The sequence below is a fragment of the Perissodus microlepis genome, chromosome 4, assembly GCF_051167445.1.
Source record: "Perissodus microlepis isolate ML-2025 ecotype Zambia chromosome 4, ASM5116744v1, whole genome shotgun sequence".
Lineage (NCBI taxonomy): Eukaryota > Metazoa > Chordata > Actinopteri > Cichliformes > Cichlidae > Perissodus > Perissodus microlepis.
Window position 1 is genome coordinate 14,017,916 of NC_140464.1, and position 18,679 is coordinate 14,036,594.

The 18,679-nt window shown below is 38.5% G+C and overlaps 3 protein-coding genes across 4 annotated transcripts; 1 reads left to right on the top strand and 2 right to left on the bottom strand.

Moving 5' to 3' along the window:
* Positions 1–65: 65 nt before the first annotated feature.
* rnps1 (RNA binding protein S1, serine-rich domain) lies at positions 66–4,783 on the bottom strand. Its single transcript, XM_084925931.1, has 7 exons — positions 4,687–4,783; positions 2,883–3,029; positions 2,608–2,787; positions 2,391–2,496; positions 833–986; positions 598–739; positions 66–487 (listed from the first exon to the last, which is right to left on the bottom strand). Coding segments are annotated over exons 1-7 (837 nt in total). The 5' UTR covers positions 4,689–4,783; the 3' UTR covers positions 66–381.
* Positions 4,784–4,836: 53 nt separating this feature from the next.
* LOC146388548 (uncharacterized) lies at positions 4,837–10,442 on the top strand. The gene is made up of 4 exons (XM_084925919.1): positions 4,837–4,950; positions 6,034–6,669; positions 6,810–6,920; positions 7,292–10,442. The coding sequence occupies exons 2-4, from the start codon at positions 6,055–6,057 to the stop codon at positions 8,261–8,263; spliced, it is 1,698 nt and encodes a 565-aa protein (XP_084782045.1). The 5' UTR covers positions 4,837–4,950; positions 6,034–6,054; the 3' UTR covers positions 8,264–10,442.
* Positions 10,429–17,092, bottom strand: LOC146388549 (cytochrome P450 2K1-like). 2 transcript variants are annotated; one of them, XM_084925923.1, is made up of 10 exons: positions 16,854–17,092; positions 16,554–16,641; positions 15,859–16,018; positions 15,621–15,770; positions 13,805–13,965; positions 13,012–13,191; positions 12,774–12,927; positions 11,963–12,144; positions 11,035–11,176; positions 10,429–10,921 (listed from the first exon to the last, which is right to left on the bottom strand). In XM_084925923.1, the coding sequence occupies exons 3-10, from the start codon at positions 15,941–15,943 to the stop codon at positions 10,734–10,736; spliced, it is 1,242 nt and encodes a 413-aa protein (XP_084782049.1). In that variant the 5' UTR covers positions 15,944–16,018; positions 16,554–16,641; positions 16,854–17,092; the 3' UTR covers positions 10,429–10,733. The 2 variants fall into 2 exon arrangements, with proteins under 2 accessions (XP_084782049.1, XP_084782048.1); XM_084925922.1 differs by having other exon boundaries at positions 16,554–16,760.
* Between the last annotated feature and the right edge of the window lie 1,587 nt (positions 17,093–18,679).

The following is an 18,679-nucleotide window of genomic DNA, read 5'->3' on the forward strand; positions in this document are numbered from 1 at the left end:
AGGAACCATTAGGAAATGATCAATAACAGTATGGCACACATATTAAATATTAATAAGGTAAGGCCTTTCACATTGTTAAAGTTTTATTTTTCAAAATGTCTAAAAATTCAAGACAAGGTAAAAAGAAGACACACTCGAAGACTGGTCGATCTGTATGCAGAGCAAGCTCAACCTAAAAAGACACATACTGGTCTAGCTTTCCAAAATAAACTCATACAAAACATGGAAAAAAAATGTTGCACAAAGAGCACTATTAAAGAAATGTCCATGTTGGCTACAATGCAGATGAGTGAATTCTGTTGAGCCCACATGAATACTGAGGAATCAAGAAACGAAGCCGATTCGGCACTATGAGAGATCACGTACAGTACGAAAACCCGTCTATCGAGAGGAGTTGGAGCTGGAACGAGAGCGGTGACGCCTGCGACCGGGAGATCTGGAGCGAGAGCGGCGGCGTGCTGGCGATCGCCTCCTTGGGGAGCGGGACCTGCAAAAACATAAATCAATAAGTAAGTGTGGAAGGGCAAGTAGGCCTGATAAAAAACACAAATGTCAAACACAAATGGAAACAGTAACTGGTCGAATTATTCATAGTACCTTCTCCTCATGCGCGGTGGGCTGCGACGCCACATAGGTGGTGGCGGGGGCATTCTGCGGGGTGGAGATGGTCTACGGGGTGGAGGGCGGACTCGCTGAGGCAGCACAGCACAAGCGGTGATTTCCTGTCCATCAATCTGACCTATTCGTAAGAGTCAACAAAGAGTTACCCAACACGAACGCAAGTCTGTCTAGATTAATCTTCCATGACGAAGCCACAGAACTACCCACATACCTCCATCCATGTGTTTGAGTGCCTTCTGGGCCTCCTCGGGGGTCTCAAACTCCACATAAGCACAGCCCCTGTGCAGGTGCGGGTGGAGTCTGTCCATTGGCATGTCGACTCCTTTGATTGTCCCATAAGTAGAAAAGATTTCCTGGATATGTTCCTGTTAAACAAACAAAGACATAGCTGTTAACATAAAAAACCTTTGTGTTCTAAAAATACAACATTTAAATTAAAATAATTACATTATGTAGGGAAAGTTTTTATTTTCAATTCCATTTTTGTAATATATCTATATTATGGCTAAAGCAGTTTCTGGATGGATGCAAACTGCATTTTGTTGCCTTGTACTTGTGACATGTGCAATGACAATAAAGTCGAATTCTATTCTATTCTTATTTACATAGCACTAAATCACAACAACAGTTGCCTTAAGGTGCTTTATAGTGCAAGGTGAAGACCTTGTAAAAATATAGAGAAATAGGATTACCACCTATAAGCAAGCACTTTGGTGACAGCGGGAAAGAAAAACTCCCTTTAAACAGGAAGAAACCTATGGCAGAACTAAGCTCAGGGAAAGACAGACATCTGCCAAAACCAGTTGCGGGTGAGGGGAGGAAGACAGTACAAACACATGCTGTGGAGGAGAGCAGTTATTTAATAAAAACTAATTACTAAACGCAGAATTACGTATAAATATCAGGTGGGGAAAAAAGCCAGTGAAGAAGAAACCCAGAGAAGCCTAGGGAAAATAACCAGCCAAATATTTAAAAAAAAAAAAAAAAACTAAACCTTGTTAGAGAAAAAAGCCAAAATGGGCAGTAAAACATGTGATGCTTTTACCAGGAACAATCTGACAGCTGTAACATACACAATGTTCTGATTTTTACATCAGAAATTTTGTCACTAATAAGCGACGCCCCAAAACACCCAAATTTCACTTTTAGGCAACTATCTGTCAGTTAAGCTAAAGTACTGTACTGGTGTGCAGCTGGTATTACAGAGGAATGTAGAAAAATCAGTGACAACATGTTGCCACAGCTTTAAAGCCCAACCAATGTATGATTTGTCAGATCAGTACTGATATTTGGCGATTTAAAATCCTTACTAAGAAAAGTGCAGTCACAAATGTGTTTTACTGTTACAAGTTGTCGCCTGTTTACACTCTAATGGACTCTAGATCGCCTGGTTGATGTGTTGCAAACAGGAAAGTTGCAGTGTGCCCTCTGGTGGACAAACTATTTAATCCCAACAGTAATAACATGCTTGAAGGACGTTTCCTCCGTCTCCATTTATGTCAAACACCAACACAATATATCAGTATATTTATACTGATATCAATATACCCCCTCTATATATCAATATACAGAAGGTCGTCTAATTATTGGAGTTTTCTATCTATTATTGTTAGGCCTTATAATATAAAGTGCCTTGAGCCGACTGTAGTTTGGTGCTAAATAAATTTAATTTAATGTAATTTCAACCCTCAGCTGCATAGTGTGTTATCGCCTGTTTTCCCCTCCAGTGTGAGTGGTCCTCAGGTCTCCCTTTTGCTATAAAAACCAACCTTGGTGACATTCCTGGTGAGTCGCCCTAAGTAAACTTTAGTTGGTTTGGGTGTTGGGCTTCTTTTCCGGCGTTCCTTGTCATCTCTGGTCTTTTGTGTTTTAGAGCTGGAAAATCACAAGCAAAACACTAAATAACCTTATCAAGACTCAAACAAGAGAACATACAACACATCATTGTGCACAATTACCAAGCAGTTGCATTGGATGAAGACTTACACAGAGCGAGAGCGGCGACGGTTATCGTGGCGTCTGCGGCTGGGGCTCGGAGAACCCGAGGAGCTGGAAGACGAAGAGGATCGGGAGCTAGAAGAGCCGGAGCGGCTGGAACCAGACGAGCTGGATCCGCTTGAAGAACCTGAGCTGGAACCAGAACTGCTGCTCGAAGAAGAGCTAGATCTGGTGACAATCAATAAAAAAGAGAAATATATGAGGAAAGAGGACAGATTTTTATTTTCAACACTGGGATAAAGGATCCCATTAAGAGGGCAAACCTGCTGCTGCTGCTGCCAGTGGATGCGCTGCGGCGTTTCCTTGCTTTCTCTCGTCCTCTCTCCTTCTCTCCTTCCTTTGTTCCAGGCTTTTCTTTGCCTCTGTCTTTTGTTTTTTCATCCTCCTTCCGCTTTGTAGGTGAGGGTGCCCTTAGATGAGAGGAAAGCCACTGTTATTTTGATATGTTTACGTTAAGAATAGCACAAAGTTTGCCACTTTAAGATTATTTTCACTGCAAATAAATATATTTTTACTAAATGCTTAATTGAAAAGTTGACAGAAAATAGAGCTCAACATATTTCACGGTTCTAAAGATAAAAGCTTTTTTAAAACACAAAGGTTTTTATGTTAACAGCTATGTCTTTGTTTAACAGGAACATATCCAGGAAATAAATTGTATTTTAGGTCATATGTTTTCTGTTAGGTAGCTACTGTTTCAGAACAAAATAACAATTAACTGCACTGAGGAAATAATACAAGTTTTTCTAAACTTACAATACTTGAACAATTCATGATGAGCAGCAGCCTCAAATCTCTCAATCTACAATTAGAACATCCTTTTGATATGTTTAAATTTGTATTAATTCGCCCATTTTCTCTACAAGCTTTAATTTTTGTCTCCAACTGCTGGAGCCCATACCAGCTGTTACAGGCCAAAAGGCAGGGTACACTTAGAAAGCCTATCACAGGGCAGAGACAGACACCGATTCATACATTCACATCTATGGCCGATTAAGAAACATCGGCCATGGATGCAAGAAAACGCCTTCCTGTGTTTTTTGGTTGTGGGAGGAACCCACCCAGACACGGGGAGAGAACATGCTAACTTCACACAGCAAGGCCCCAGCCAGCGCATTCAATGGCAGGACTTTATTGCTTTGAAGTAACAGTGCTAACCACTGCACCTCTGTGCGGCCACTTCTGTGTCCATTTAGTTTTCATTAACAAGTATGGAATTTAATTCTCCCTATACATCTAAGTAATAACTGGTCTGATATTGGAACCTTTAAATGCTTGGTGTCTATGGATGTCTTCTTTTCTTGAATGTTTTCAAGTTAATGTTATATTACTACAATCAGAGTCATTCAGGTTCTGTATTTTTCATTATGTTTTGCTACTACAGTTTTTGTCAGTTTTTATTTTCGTTTTCCGTTTAATTTAGTTTAGGTTTCCTGGGTATGTCTGCATGTTTAATATACCTATTTATTTAATTTGAGCTTTCTTTATGCTCTTACCTTCTACATGTTCTCCTTCATTACATCTATGAACATTCTTTATGGTCTTACTCTTTTCCTGTCTAATTTTGTTGACCCCGGGGTTTTAAACTCATCCACCATCACTTCCTCTACGTTTTTATAATCTGGCAGGTATTTGTCACGTGCAGGATTACATTATTATGATGTAAGCAAAAATTTTGTGGGGGGAAAAATCTCCAATATATATGTAGGACAAAGCCTATTGCCTTGTATTAACAAACAGAAATTACTGGACATTATTTAAATAGTTTTAGAATTATTTCTCTTCTTATTAGATTTTTATAGTAAAATTCCTATAATAACATTGTTTATCAAGGGAAAATAATCATTAAAGTAAACTAGTTGACTTCACATCTAACATCTTGAGCACGAACGCGCCGCCATTGAATTTCATTCAAACAAGGAGAAAGCGACGCACGAGCTGCTGTTTCACCCAAAACCGACTTTAACTGCGATTAAAAAATGTCGCATAATTTTCCGCATAAGCCTAAATACGTTTTCGGGTTTAAAAAAAAAGCTCAACTAAAGATAACTAAAAGGTTAAACTTACATGTTTTCCAAAGGAGCTAGGCGCAGTTCGACCACTTGCGGCCTGAGAAAACGTCGCACGGTGATGACGATAAGCGGAAGTTACGTGACCACCTGAGCGCCACTTACAACTCATTTGTTTATTTTACATTTTTTGACGACAAAATGTGAGTTTGTAAGTGAGCGCGTGTGCGACCCAGCGCACTCGTGAAATAACCTCGTCGAGCTACGTGAAAAGAAATAACCGAACAGGAAACATCGATCGAGCTTCCTTCTTCTAGATCAAGTGAGTGCATCACTTTCTAAGGATACTGTGCTAGCTGAGGTGGTTACCCCGCGCAGCTAACACGGAGTTACTGTACAACACTACCTTCTCACTCAGCAATAAAATGCCCTTGTTTAAAAAATAATCCTACACTAATATGTTTTTCTTCTTGAGGAAATTTTAATTAAATTTAAAAAGCACACAGCCTTGTTCCTAGAAGAACTTACAAAAAGAAGAAATAAAAAAAAAAACATTTTTTTTATGCGCTGGATTTATAGTTGGTTGTATTTCATATTTATATGATAATGTAAGATATTGGCAGTGTTTTCAGTTTCCTCCGTTTAGCCAGTAAGTTGATGTTTTTGTTATGACAGCCACATTTCCGAAAGGAGAAGTTTCCTGATTTTGTAGTTTAGCTTGACATGATGATGTCTTTTATTTATTTATTTTTACAGCAGTTTAAAGACACACACACACTCTCTCTCACTCTCTCTCTCTCTCTCTCTCTCTCTCTCTCTCTCTCTCTCTCGAGAGAGAGAGAGAGAGAGAGAGAGAGAGAGAGAGATACATATATATTAGGGTTCTCATAATATTCTCATAATATTAGCAGGAAGAATTCATAATGACATTCAAAGTATCTGAGATGTGAGGTAATCATATATCCTCCTATATAATGGACATTTGTTTTCGATCTATGTCTTTTGACTTATTTGAGTTACCCAACTAAGTCCTAATGTATTAAACCGAGGACATCCTGGGCTTTCCATCGATATCTCACATGTTTGGGTGGCCTCTTTTAGCTCCAAAGAGGATGATTACAATTTACTATATTATCATATGTGTATTACATTTGTGCTATGAAGAGTGCTATGACAAAGTATTTGCCCCCTTCCTGATTGTAAGAAATTAGAAAGGAGGCAAATACTTTTTCACAATATGTGGATTTTTAGTTTTTTCATTTCAAAGCTATTGCCAAGGCTGCTATTACCTTACACCTCTAACATTGTTACAGAGATCCCATTTTTCTATATTATTATACATATTGTTATTAATAATAATAATAATAATATTAAACATACTCTAAATTTCACTTTTTTATGACAGGTCAGAGCAGGTGAATTCACCATGGGCCGGCTCGATGATGCTGCAAAGCACAAAGTGGTAGAGCTGCGACAGGCTGGCCTGAGTTTCCGTAAAATCAAAGCTGTGCTGGAGCTGGAGAACATTAAGGTTTCCGCTCAGGCCATCTACTTGTTCCTGAGAGAGTTCCAGGGGAGGCCGCCAGGGAGGGTGAGACCTGTAGAGCCTGGAAGTAGCACATCACCAGCACAGGTGCAAGCTCAAACTGGAGCAGTACAGCAGAGCTGGAGTAACATTCAAATCCGAAACCTATTACGGGATTCATCTCAACGTCTTGGCTTTGCAGCTGCTGCTGACTTTGCTAAACAGACTCCCACCAGCTCAGAGGGCTCTTCCTCTGGGGAAACCAGTGGAGGCAACAGGAAAGAACAGCAACCTGAAGAACATAAGGATGAAAATGATATCCAGATTGTCAGTGTCACGTCACTCGCACAGCAGAGCCAACAAAGAGCTCCCCAGTCCACTCTACCAAGGTCAGAAACCAGTGCTATGACTTCCACGCCAGCAGTGAGGCGGAGAGTCACACCTTCTCCAGCCACTAGTTCAATGCTGGCAGCTCGAAAGAGAATTTTGGATAAAGCATTGTCACACAGACTGAAGGTACCTAAGCATTAGTGTACTTGTCATAATCCCAGTTGTACCACTTATATTTACTGTCTTCAGGTGCATGGAATCTGTGTAATTTACCATAAACTAGCCTCCAAATATTATTCAGTCTTTCATACGTTGTTTTTCACCAGTTTTCAACAGTGGCGTCATTGTTAAGGAGAGATCCGTCAAGTGTCCAGGGCGCTGACATGAGGAATGCTGTGCCACAGCCACCTGAAACCTACGATCTGACCACTGAAAAGGTGAGATACATTTAGCTTTAGCTAACACTTAGCTTTTGAATCCCTTTTACTAAACAAAGATGTGAGTTTATCACCATCAGAGAGTACCTGTTAAATCATAGGCTTTATTTCTCCTTACACAATTTTAGCTGTCACCTCATGGGAGTGATATGGTCGGGTCTTTAGACTCTTTATCGCCACTTTTATTTCTCTTAAAACATTTCTGTGTTTTGTATTTGGTAAATTTTTTGCTTGACCCAAAAAACAAAATCTTATTTTCTGATCTGAGTCTGGGAGCCTGGCCATACAAACACCATCTGTTTTTGAGCTTTTTGTTAGTACGACTGCAATATGAACACCATTTTAAATGAAATGTTTTCAATGTTACACAGACTGTTACAGGGAATCAGCCTGGAAGTAGCAGCGCTCCTAGACGTTCTCTCACCCAGAGACCAGGGCTATCTGTTCGTTCCCTTCCTCCTCCCCCTCATCCTCCTCCTCGAGTTGGGATTCGTCTTTCTAACCGACCACAAGCACCTTTAACATCTGCGTCTCCCGGGGGCGCTGTTATCCGCATACAGGCCCCTGGGAGTCAGGGTGCTCCTCGTACTGAAGGGAACCCGAGTCCACAGCAGGCAGCCCAGGACGCTGGAGTCAGAAGCGGTTTCCAGGATCAGATTCAGAGTTTGGGCTCTGAAGTGCGCAGCTTGGGCCTTGCAGTGAAGATGCTTGTAGAGCAGCAGTGCCGTCTGGAGAGGGAGCAGTCGCAGCAGACCCAAATTCAGAAGCAGATCCTCAACACTCTACAGACCATTGCAACCAAAATGGGTCATGGTAGCAGTGTTCAAAAGCAGAAAAACAAGACTCCTTCACCCTCTGCTTTGGCAGCAGCTTCTGCCTCTACCTCGTTTAACCAAGACACCTTCAGTTTTAGTCAAGGCACTTACACTCAGTGTAGCCAAACCCAGCCTAGCTACAGCTCTTTAGAAGGTTTAGAAAATGTGGAGGCCTTTAAATTGCCGGGACTCAGTCCTACAACCGTGAATGGGTTTCCACCATGTAGCAATACTGAAAGCCTTCCTCTTACTCACACCCCTTCTCAAACACAACCTTATTCAGCTGCATATATTCAGCAGACCAGTCAAGCACTCATGCCACCCTACACACAATCATATGTCTCCACATACAGCATACAGTCACATCCTCAGACTTTCAGAGCATTGGAGAGTAAAACATCGGAATTCCAAAGCAGCTGTTCAACAAGGACTTTCCAGGACTGCAGCGTTTCCACTCAACCAGTGCTGAACTCGGACCACTCTTCACAGGACCAGCAGATCAATATTATCAAAGTGGAAGGACCATAGATGGCTTTAGATTCCACACACTGTTTGAGGACCACAAGGGCTTTGATGTACTTTTTTAAAGTGACTGCAGCATTATGAACATGTTTTCAAATATAACAATAAACAATGTAGCAAGGGAGAGGGTACAATCAGCAATAGGATACTACAATCTTTTACTAAATATTATAATTTGTATTTGCTACAGGCAACAATTAAATAATTCTGACATTTTAAATGACATGTTTATCTTATATCACCATTACTGGCGTTATCAACTGTTAATTTTCATACAGCTGGGCAAACTGATTATAAAACACAAGGACCTTATGATCCAAAGCATGCTTCCATTTCACTATTTTAGAGATGACAAGCCATTCTCATATAAAACTGAGAATGCTTAAATAAAAAACAAAAAGAAAAACGTGATTCTTAAAAGGGGAGATTCAGGACAAAATCAGATGTGTGTATATTTTTTTCTGTGGTATTTGTATTTATCCATCTAGATTGGTGACGAGTTTTGGGTGTTTGCCTTATTTTGAATATAAAGGAAGAAGACAACACTTTCATTGTTATGCTAAAAGACAAGTAATGGTAATGTTTCTTTCTGTAAAACTTTTTTTTTTGTTATACAGAACAAAAATCCGGTGCTTTTAGCCTTACCTGCTGTATACTGTTGTGGGCATAAATGGGTAGTAATTGGGCTTTTAATTATTTCTTTTAAGTGTTTTTTTTTTTTTTTCAGGGTGGAATGATTGTAATGCATACATCTTTAATGACTTAAAAAAAAAAAAAAAAAAAAAACAAGAATTGGTTGCCGTTTGAATTTATCTTGGACTTTCTCTAATCCACACAGGACCAAATGTCTTTTAAGTTGACAAGGCCAACTCCTATTAACTTCTTGCTAGTGATCATGTTTCACTACAGTTGGCAGTTTCTTTGTGTAGCAGATAGATGGATAGATGCAGATTCCAAGATTAAATAGTTTAAATAAGTTTAAATAATTGTAACTTATTCAGATGTGTAGCCACTTTGCCAAAGTGAAAGAATACTCAAACTGTCACCCTCCACATGAGAGGAAATTGGTTAGGATGTTCAGAAACTACAACGTCTCAAGTCTGCCATTAAGTGGAAACTGCTGGAACGCCAGTGTCACCATCCACAATGAAGTGAGGCCCTGGGTTTTAATCTGCCAGCTGGTCAAGACCGTAGGTGTGAATGTGAGCGTAAATCTGTCTCTGTGTTGGTCCTGCGACAGACTGGTGACCTGCACAGGGCATACCCTGCCTCTCGCCCTATGGCATCTAGAATAGGCTCCAGCCCCTGTAACCCTGAATTAAATGAGGAGAAAAAGATGAATGGAGCAATTTAACCAGTTCAATCATTTAAAGTTACTTCTACCAAAGAAGCCACATTTATGCCAGAATTCTGCTGATGGTGACCATCTGGTCGAAATGGAGCTTCCTGAGGTTTATTTAATTAAATATTAGTTGGGTTATATGCATATATTTGACCCTGTGTGCATTAGAGAAAATAGACAATTTATAATAATGTATAAACGGAAAGTTTAAAGAAATCCTTAAAACCCAAAATTTACCATGACATTCATCCCCATGATGAGTACATTTCTGACCACAACTGTACATCTCTAGACCAACAGAGGGATACAAATAACCACCATTCCAACTCAGCTGAGGGGAGTGGCATTATAATCTCTTTGATCAGCTAGTACAGGGTCACTGAATCCAGGGCTGTGGCATTTACCTACTGGGCCAATGCAAATATGGGCCCCTCCACTACCTTCACCGTGCGCTCATGTACCTTGAACAGAGTTCGGTGTGTAAAAATTGATTGATACACATGGGGAAATCAAAAGGTCAACCTGAAAAGCTAAGAGAGAAAAATTAAATGAAAGAAATAGATGCAGTAAAATGTGTCAAATTAACCAAATATTGTACATATGCTTCCAGTTGACCCTGAATGACCTTTCCGAGTTATACGCATAAGATTAGGACTCGGAAGTTTTACGTTGCTTCCATCTAACTGCAAACATTATACAGGACAAATACATTGAATACCATGCTGTGTTCTTACTCCTGCTTTTTTTGTACATTTATTGCATTTTGCTTGATGGTTGTGTGATTTCTGCTGTCTGAACAACAAATTGTCCTTTAGGGATAATAAAAATATCCTTGCTTCTTTATTGAATTCTTGATTTATTGCCAAAAATGTTTCATGAGGTTACAGTGGCTTTAGACCACCAAAATCTAATTAATTCATCCCTGATTTCATGGTGTTTGTAGCCAAATTTTAAAAACTTCACTCAGGGGATTTATGATAGGTGTGTTTAAAAAACAGCAAACTTGGTTTTGACAATGACAACAATACCTTTAATAAGAACAAGCAGATCAAACTCCTACAGCTTGTTGTTTGCGTTTTTGTGTAACCAAAATGGTTAAAGAAAGATACCACTTGTGTGTTCTACACTTAATCTTTAAAATCTGCTGATGGCACAGAGCTTATGAGGTAAAGGGGTGAGGGTGAACCCTACAACTGGTGTCAGATCCAGGTCATCTCCAGTCATTCCAGGTGGAGGAGTGAATCGAAAGCGCTGGAGGAGGGAGGCGAAGAAAAGGAAAACCTCCATTTTGGCCAGACTCTCTCCAGCACAAACCCTCGACCCTGCAAGAAATCAGGGAATCGCAAACTGTTAAGCCATCTTAATGTTTGTCTTAGTCTTATATTTCTTTGTGTTAAAAAAAAAAAAAAAAAAAAAAAAGAACCCACACACTTACCTACAGAGAATGGGATAAAGGCCTCTCTCCTTCTAAAATTGCCTTTCTCATCCAGGAAATGGGCTGGATTAAAAGCAGAACTCTTTTCCCAGTTATTCTCATCCGAGTGAGCTGATGAAAGCAGACCAATCACTGGGGTTCCCTAAAATATGGAGAAGATTGCTTTCTCATTGTCTTAAGACATTGTCTTATTTCTCATGAAATAAATTGTACTTAAGTTTCCGAAAATTAACTCATATTGTAAATTACCAAAACAGCAATAATGTGTATGCTGAGCTAATTTCTTCCTTTATATGTATTCATTAATTGTTCATTTCTATATTAGGCAACAAAAAATTCCTGAGTTTAATTACTTGTTGTACATTTTACATAGTTTGTTTTAAAAAAAAAAAAAAAAAAAAAAAATTTATAGCAAGTTGCATTTGTCAGGGGTTTTTCTTGTTATTTTAGCCTCCCCCTGTGTTCCTTTTGTATCTTTTGTGCAGTAATGTTATACAATATATTCATTCCTTATTGTTTTCTTATTGTAACTGTTTATTTCAGCACATTTGTTGTTAAATAAAAAAATTACCTATAGGGTAACTTAATATATTAAAGCACCCATCGTTTTCAGTGATTGTTTTAACACTAAAATCTTATTTAGAATTTCAATTTGTCATAATTTATGGATATGAAAATAAAAAACCCAAATAAACAGACTAAGATCTACTATAGTTTGAGAACAATGACAGTCTGAACAAGAGTCATTATCCTACATAGTAGCCTGTACATCTTGGTGAGGGTCCTACAGAGCCCAGTGTGTTAGTTTCATGTTACTCTTGATGCTGTTTGTTCTGCTCTCACGTGTCATTTTTTTAAAAATAAAAATGCAGATGTGTACAGTGTCACTAATTGGTTCAGAACTGGAACTGTTTGACTTTTGTTTTACCTTCTTGATGAAGTAGGACTGAAAGGTGACATCTTGTGAAACACAACGTACAATAAAAGGCGTAGTATTAATCACTCTTTGTATTTCATGGATGACAGCGTCAGTGAACGGCAGGCTCTTTCTGTCTCCCACTCGGACCTGGCGATTTTCTACTACCTGATCCAGTTCCTCCTGGACTTTGTCTACAAAAAGAACAAAAAAAACAAACCAAGTAATGATTAAAACTGTAGTAGTGTTGTTACACAAATTATTCTATTTAAGAGCAATTTATTAATTTGCTGTTAGGTTTGAATTCACGTTTATATCTGCAGTATTCTGCACACTGCTGGAGCTAAGTAAAAGGGACATCTAGCAAACCCGGTGAAGCCGTGGCAAGCCTACTGTGGTTTGTTATTGGTTTTGTGTTTGATATTGTTTTTTCCGCCCTTCTTTATCTGCCACTGTCTTATTCTTAGCCAGTAGTAGATAGTAATCTAATGAGTAAATGGACCAGGGAGTGGAAATGATGAGTATTGCCAGAGAGCCAGTTTGACAGTATTCTGGGTTACTAGACAATGGCTATTTGTCCATGGGTAGGACTGTTTTTGTTCTAAATCATTTCTCACATTTGCTTTTTCTTTGACGTAAGTGTTTCTCACCATCTTTTCTTCCCCTGTTAGAAAAAGCTGCATAACCCGGTCTAAATTTTATGAAAATGTTGTTTTTTGATTTTGCTTTCTTTTCACTTAAAATACCTTTGTTTCATTTCCACATTGCCCAGATGTCTGGTGAATGAAGCATCACCAGTAAATAAGTGTATTATATTTCTTACCTTGTATTTCAGGGTACTTGGCCATGAGCATTAAGCCATATCTTATAGTAGTAGATGTAGATTCTGAGCCAGCAGTAAATAGGTTGACAACAGTAATCAGTAGGTTGTCTTCGTGATAGTGAGAACTTATATTTTTATCTATATTTCCAGATGCCTTACAAGTAGAAAAAAAAGGGAAGAAATGAGTCTCAGTAATAAGATTACTTTGGAAAGGTATTTAATCAAATTTAGGTCTTACCTCAAGCTGAATCTTCCGAGCGAGAAATGAATCGACCAAACTGCTGCACATCTGTGGATCAAGGGTGTCCTCTAAACCTTTAATCAATGCTGCGATCTGTCTTCTATTAGCAAAGGCGTTCTCTATCAGCTCTTTGCGGGCTTTAACCCAACTGAACAGCATTGGAAAGTAGTTATACAACTGTTGAACAAACAAGAAAGTTAGAGTCACCACACATTACCAGTTTAACAAATACATTGTATTTATATGTTTAATTATAGAAAACTGCATTACTGGACATGATATCCTGTTGCTATTAATCTTCCATTTAGATAAGAGATCCTGAAATCCTGTTCGTGGCAGGGCATGGATGACATGGTTATGATTTTGCAGATATTTTGTAATGACTAAATACTATTGGCCTTAATGTCTTCTTTTAACATTCTGAATTTACACTAAAAACTGCATTTTGACTAAAGGTAAATAGTAATGCTGATCTACTGAACTTAGAACACAGGAGACAAGAGCAAGACAAAATCTACATTTTTAATCAAAGGTTAATCAGGCTCATGAGGTCAGCAGCCAGAAAGGCAAACAGGCAGACAATAAGAAGGGTTCTAAAACCATTCCAACAGGTTATAAGCAATGGAAACTAGACTAGGTACTAGAAAGAAGACAAAAAACAAAACAAAAAGACAAATAATTACAAACATGTAAAGGAGTAGTAGTAAGTAGCAGTAAGCAGCAAAACAACCTGACAAGTGACAGGGGAGTGAGGATGTGAAGAACTGTTTCTGTCAGATTGTTATCATACCTGCACTGAAGCAGAGCCCAGGAGTTGAGTATTCCTAATAGCTCGACTCAACATCACTCTGAACTCTGGGTCATCATATTCAAATCTTTTACCATAAACAATCGAACAGATGATATTGGAAACAGCAGCGTTCACAGCCTCAGCAGTGTCAAAGGCTTTACCTGACAGAAAAAGGAAGGTGTTTTTATTTAAGGACCAACACAGTAAGAACTAGAAGCCTCAGGTAATAAACATTCACAAAGGCAGGATGCAGGAACAAGTTTGTTTTGTGTGTTACAACACAGCCCTTCCTGATATGTTTGCTTAAGGTCTCCAACCAGGGATGAATGTATAACTACCATTTTATGAAAGCGCTAAGTTGGGACTATGAGTAAAATGAAAATAACAAAATAAATGCAGTCATGCATTTTGCAGTCATTCAGTCACACAATCTTAATTGCTGTAAATTACAAGTCACATTTCATTAAACTGTATAAACAAAATATATTAACCCAAGAAATTGTTTTCGATGTTGTTTATAAACATATTTGTCTTGAATTTAAAGCCAACAACCTGTTCAAATAAGTTAAAGTGTACAAGTTTGAAGAGCAAAATGTGCACCAACATCCCTGGTTAATGACTAATCTGCCTGAGAAAATCTAGGCAAATAAATCAGGATCTGGTGCCTCTGTTACCCAGTGTCGGGTATTGCATAAAGGGAAGGGTCATAAGTCAAGACGCTTTTCTTTCGAAGCTCCTTAGACTATCGGGGAATGTTACAGAATGTGGTTGCACAATGCGAGTGCTGAATTACATATTACGTAAAAATCATTAAAAATGCTAGTTATTGTCCTGTGCTGACTCAATAAGTACAGAGTTCCAAGCCTCATAACGGCATTAACACCAGCACAAAAGTGTGCGCTGGGAGTTTCATGGCATGAGTTTCAATGGCCAAGCTGTTCCTGTAGCTGCAATGTGTTGATTAAATGATAATTGCTAGTGTCACAGAAATGGCTTATGTATAAAGAAGTTTAATAGATGGTTCCAGCAGTTAAAATGTTCCTGCTTGTACATTTCTGTGGACAATATTGTAAAGGTGCGTTTTCTTGTACAAGAGACATGTTTATCTTGTCACAAAGAACAAGTTTTTGTTACACCGCTATTATCGCGAGGTTTTGCGTGTGATAATATAGGCTGTGAGCCCACGTTTAATAATCGCACTAAGGAGTTCAGCGAGCTATCTGCAAAAGCCTGGTTAGTCTACCAGCTGTTCAAGATATTTGATATAATTGTATTGTAATATTGTGAAAATTTGTTATGTATGGTGTTCTAATTATTTTATGTTTTTATTTAGAATGCACAGGACTGTAAAGTTATTGTTCTAGGACCTCCGAAGTTCACGGAAGAGGATTAGGGCCACTGGGAAAAAACAAAAGTGGGCACATCTTTTTTTTTTTTCCTTCTTCTTCTTTTCCTGAATTCTGAGAAAAAAAAGTCAGAATTCTGACTTTTTTCTCAGAAAAGTCAGAATTCTGACTTTTTTCTCAGGTTTTTTTTCCAGTGGCCCTAATCCTCTTCCGTAGAAGTGGCAGGTGGCCACGAGGTAATTTTTTTTGTTGTTAAAACACAAGTGTTACTTTTGATAGACTGAAGCGCTTAAAGCCTTTGTGTTTTTTCACAGCATTCAATAAATGCAGCGAAGCGCTCGTCTTGAAGAAGCCGTGCCTGTGTTGTCATTTCGGAGTTACAATAATTTTAAATGAATGAATACAAATTTAAGACTGATTTGTAAAAACAGAGCTATTAGCAAAAGTTATTGTGTCAAAAGGTGTTTTACCTTTTTTTTCTTCAAATACTTCAATCAGGCACTCAGACTCCTCTATGATTTTTTCTTCGATTGCCGTCTTTCCCATTCCAAACTCTTTTAAGTTTGTTAATGCAAAATGCCTCATCTCTCTCCATGAATCTCCACTGGCAAAAACAATTCCTAGAGAATTTTTCAAGTACCAGAAGAAAAGCAAATATTAAAAAGAAACCTCAACATACACACACAGAAAAACATTTTTTCCACCCACCATGAGTTAATTTTAAGTCACTAATAATTGGAAGTATTTCTTTGTCTGAAAAGGCATCAACATTCAGCAGAGCTTGCTTGATCATCTTGTAACCTGCCAGCACCACTGTCTTTTTGGGCCCCAAATGGACAGTGAATACTGGACCATACTTCTTGGACAGCTGAAGTGAGTAAAACACAAGGAGACAAAAGTTTTTAAGTTTCTCCACATCTGAGTGGAAATAAATTGTAGCATTTAATAATAAATCTGTTTGCCTTTGCCAACAAACACTGCGTCAAAAAAACAAACTTTATGTCGTGAATTTTTTTTAATTTTAGAAGTCTGTCAAAAACTTGTTTAAAACTTAGAATTCAATTGTTATTTATTAGGCAAATTCAATTCATAGTTTTATACCTAAATTTGAGCGGGCACACTGGACTCCTCGGAGAAGTCAGAAATTGTTCAAAGAGAACTTTCAACTGCACAAACATTTTTTTGTTCAGGAATTCAAGTAAATAATCGTAAATTAGCATCTGCTTTAAAAAATATATAATAAATTATAGTTTAGCATGGAATGTCAGTTTAATTACAAAAACATTCAAAAAAAGATTTTGGTAATAGCCAATGCTGTTATTTTAGAGCAGTTGAAGTATAATCTTTACATTGTATGGTGGCTTAATAATTTTGTCAAGCACTGTATTTGATTTTTTGCATACCTCATAGAGCGCAATGTGAAGCGGCTGACGATTCAACTGTAGCAAATTGCCAAACAGCGGCAGTGGTGTGGGACCTGGAGGGTAGTTTCTCTCAGAAGCAAGTTTGGTGCAGATTAGATAGAAAGCAAGTAGGATCACAACTGTGATGAGCAGAGATGTTACATTCGGAGTATGTAGTAAAAAATCTTCCATTGCAGCCATACTGACCTAGAAACAAGAGTAGTCTGCCTTACACTTGTGTTTCAACAGACCTTATGGTTATTGTCAAACCGATTTTAAACATTAACAACACAGACATACCTTGTTTGGATAACAGCCAATCAGACCCCAGCCTACTGAGACTATTGCTATTCACACACAGGCCCAGCCCCTGGGGCCATGGGAATGCTGAGTGATCAGAGGGCAGTTTAGGTGAGCTCAGTCTGAACTTGTTTGGATCAGATTCAGAGCATGGGGTTTGAGGTTTGCAGCATGGATCCAGCAGTGACAATTCTTGTAGAGCACAGGTGTCGAACTCTAGACCTCGAGGGCCGGTGTCCTGCAGGTTTTTAGATGTGTCCTTGATCCATCACAGCTGATTTGAATGGCAAAATTACCTCCTCAACAAGTTCTCCAGAGGCCTGGTAATGAACTAATCATTTGACTCAGGTGTTTTGACCCAGGGTGAGATCTAAAACCTGCAGGACACTGGCTCTCGAGTTCGACACCCCTTTTGTAAAGCATCGGTGCCTGCAGAGGGTGCCATCACTGCAGGGCCTGCCAGCATACAGTGCCATGCATCCTATATTTGACTCACTGTCTTGAACAAAAGACTCCCGCTTCCTGCCACTGGTATGTCAGGTTGCTGGGCAGAATTTGATTCATTTTTCCAACATGTGTATTTTGATTATTGTGTGTTTTCATTTATTTCATTATCTAATTTCACTTTAAATGCATTGCCTTAGTTCAGTCATGAAATATTTGATTTGGTAAAATTATAATGAAGGCAGGATTGTGAAAAAGACTGAAAACTAGATATGACATTGATTCAGTTTGCATAGTAAAAATACAATACTTAATTTATTTAGCTGAAAACAGGGCTAACACACAATTACTGAGTTACTAGTTTAACATTTTTAACACATCCTTTAAGAGTATAGTAACCAGAGTGCAAAAGTGATGATTAACACCAGAATCAAACATTGTTTTATTTAAATTAAAGCATTCTTTGAGTATCATGAGTTACATGGACCACAATCACAATATTGCCTACTGTAGCCACACAGGTTAGCCTGTGCTTAATGCCTTTAATGAACATGAACGTATTTATTTTCACAGTCATCTGAAACTATGAATTAATTGGATAACCTCAGGAACACTTCATGTACACATCTTATTAACATGTAGCAAAGATGAGGACATGAAGACGTGTGCAGGCGATTTGGTGGTTTTGGAGGTTAACCACTGCATGCTATCAGCTTCTAGTTCACTAGGCTGTTTGTGTGCCCGTGGTGTCACAGAAACATATTCCTCATCACATGTCTGTTGATTCTAAACTGCTACTTTGTAGAGCACTTGGCTTATATCTATTATGTAACTGTGCAGGAGAAAGAGCAAAATCAGTGGGCATGATTACTGGTTGCCAAAGGTTATTTTGTCTTTTAAAGTCAATTTCTCATGGAATTACTAAGAGACTTTAGTCTGTGGCTTACATGTTATTATGTTATTAAATAAGCGAACACTATAACAAAGACTGATACAGTTTAAATGTCTGAACTCTGAATTAGTGTGGTCTTCATTTCTGCTTGTTGGATTGGAGTTAAAGTCATGAGAAAAACATGGTCAGGGCTCTGTAATTTAAGTAAACAGCGGCAGGGGAACTTCTGCAGACACAGGTAGGGCCCCAGCTGAAATGTGCTGATTTTAGCAATAATAGGCTGCTATTCTGTAACTGTGTAGTAACCTTTGGCCTAAATCAGAGGCTTGATGCAATCTTTCAGCAATATTGCCATGGCAACATTTCTGCATAACCTGTTTCTGCAAAATATGTGTCATTCAGTAGTTAAACACAGAAACTGTGTATGTGTTAGCATGGATTTACTTTATTTACAATACAAACATAAGCGTAGATATATTGAGACTGTTAC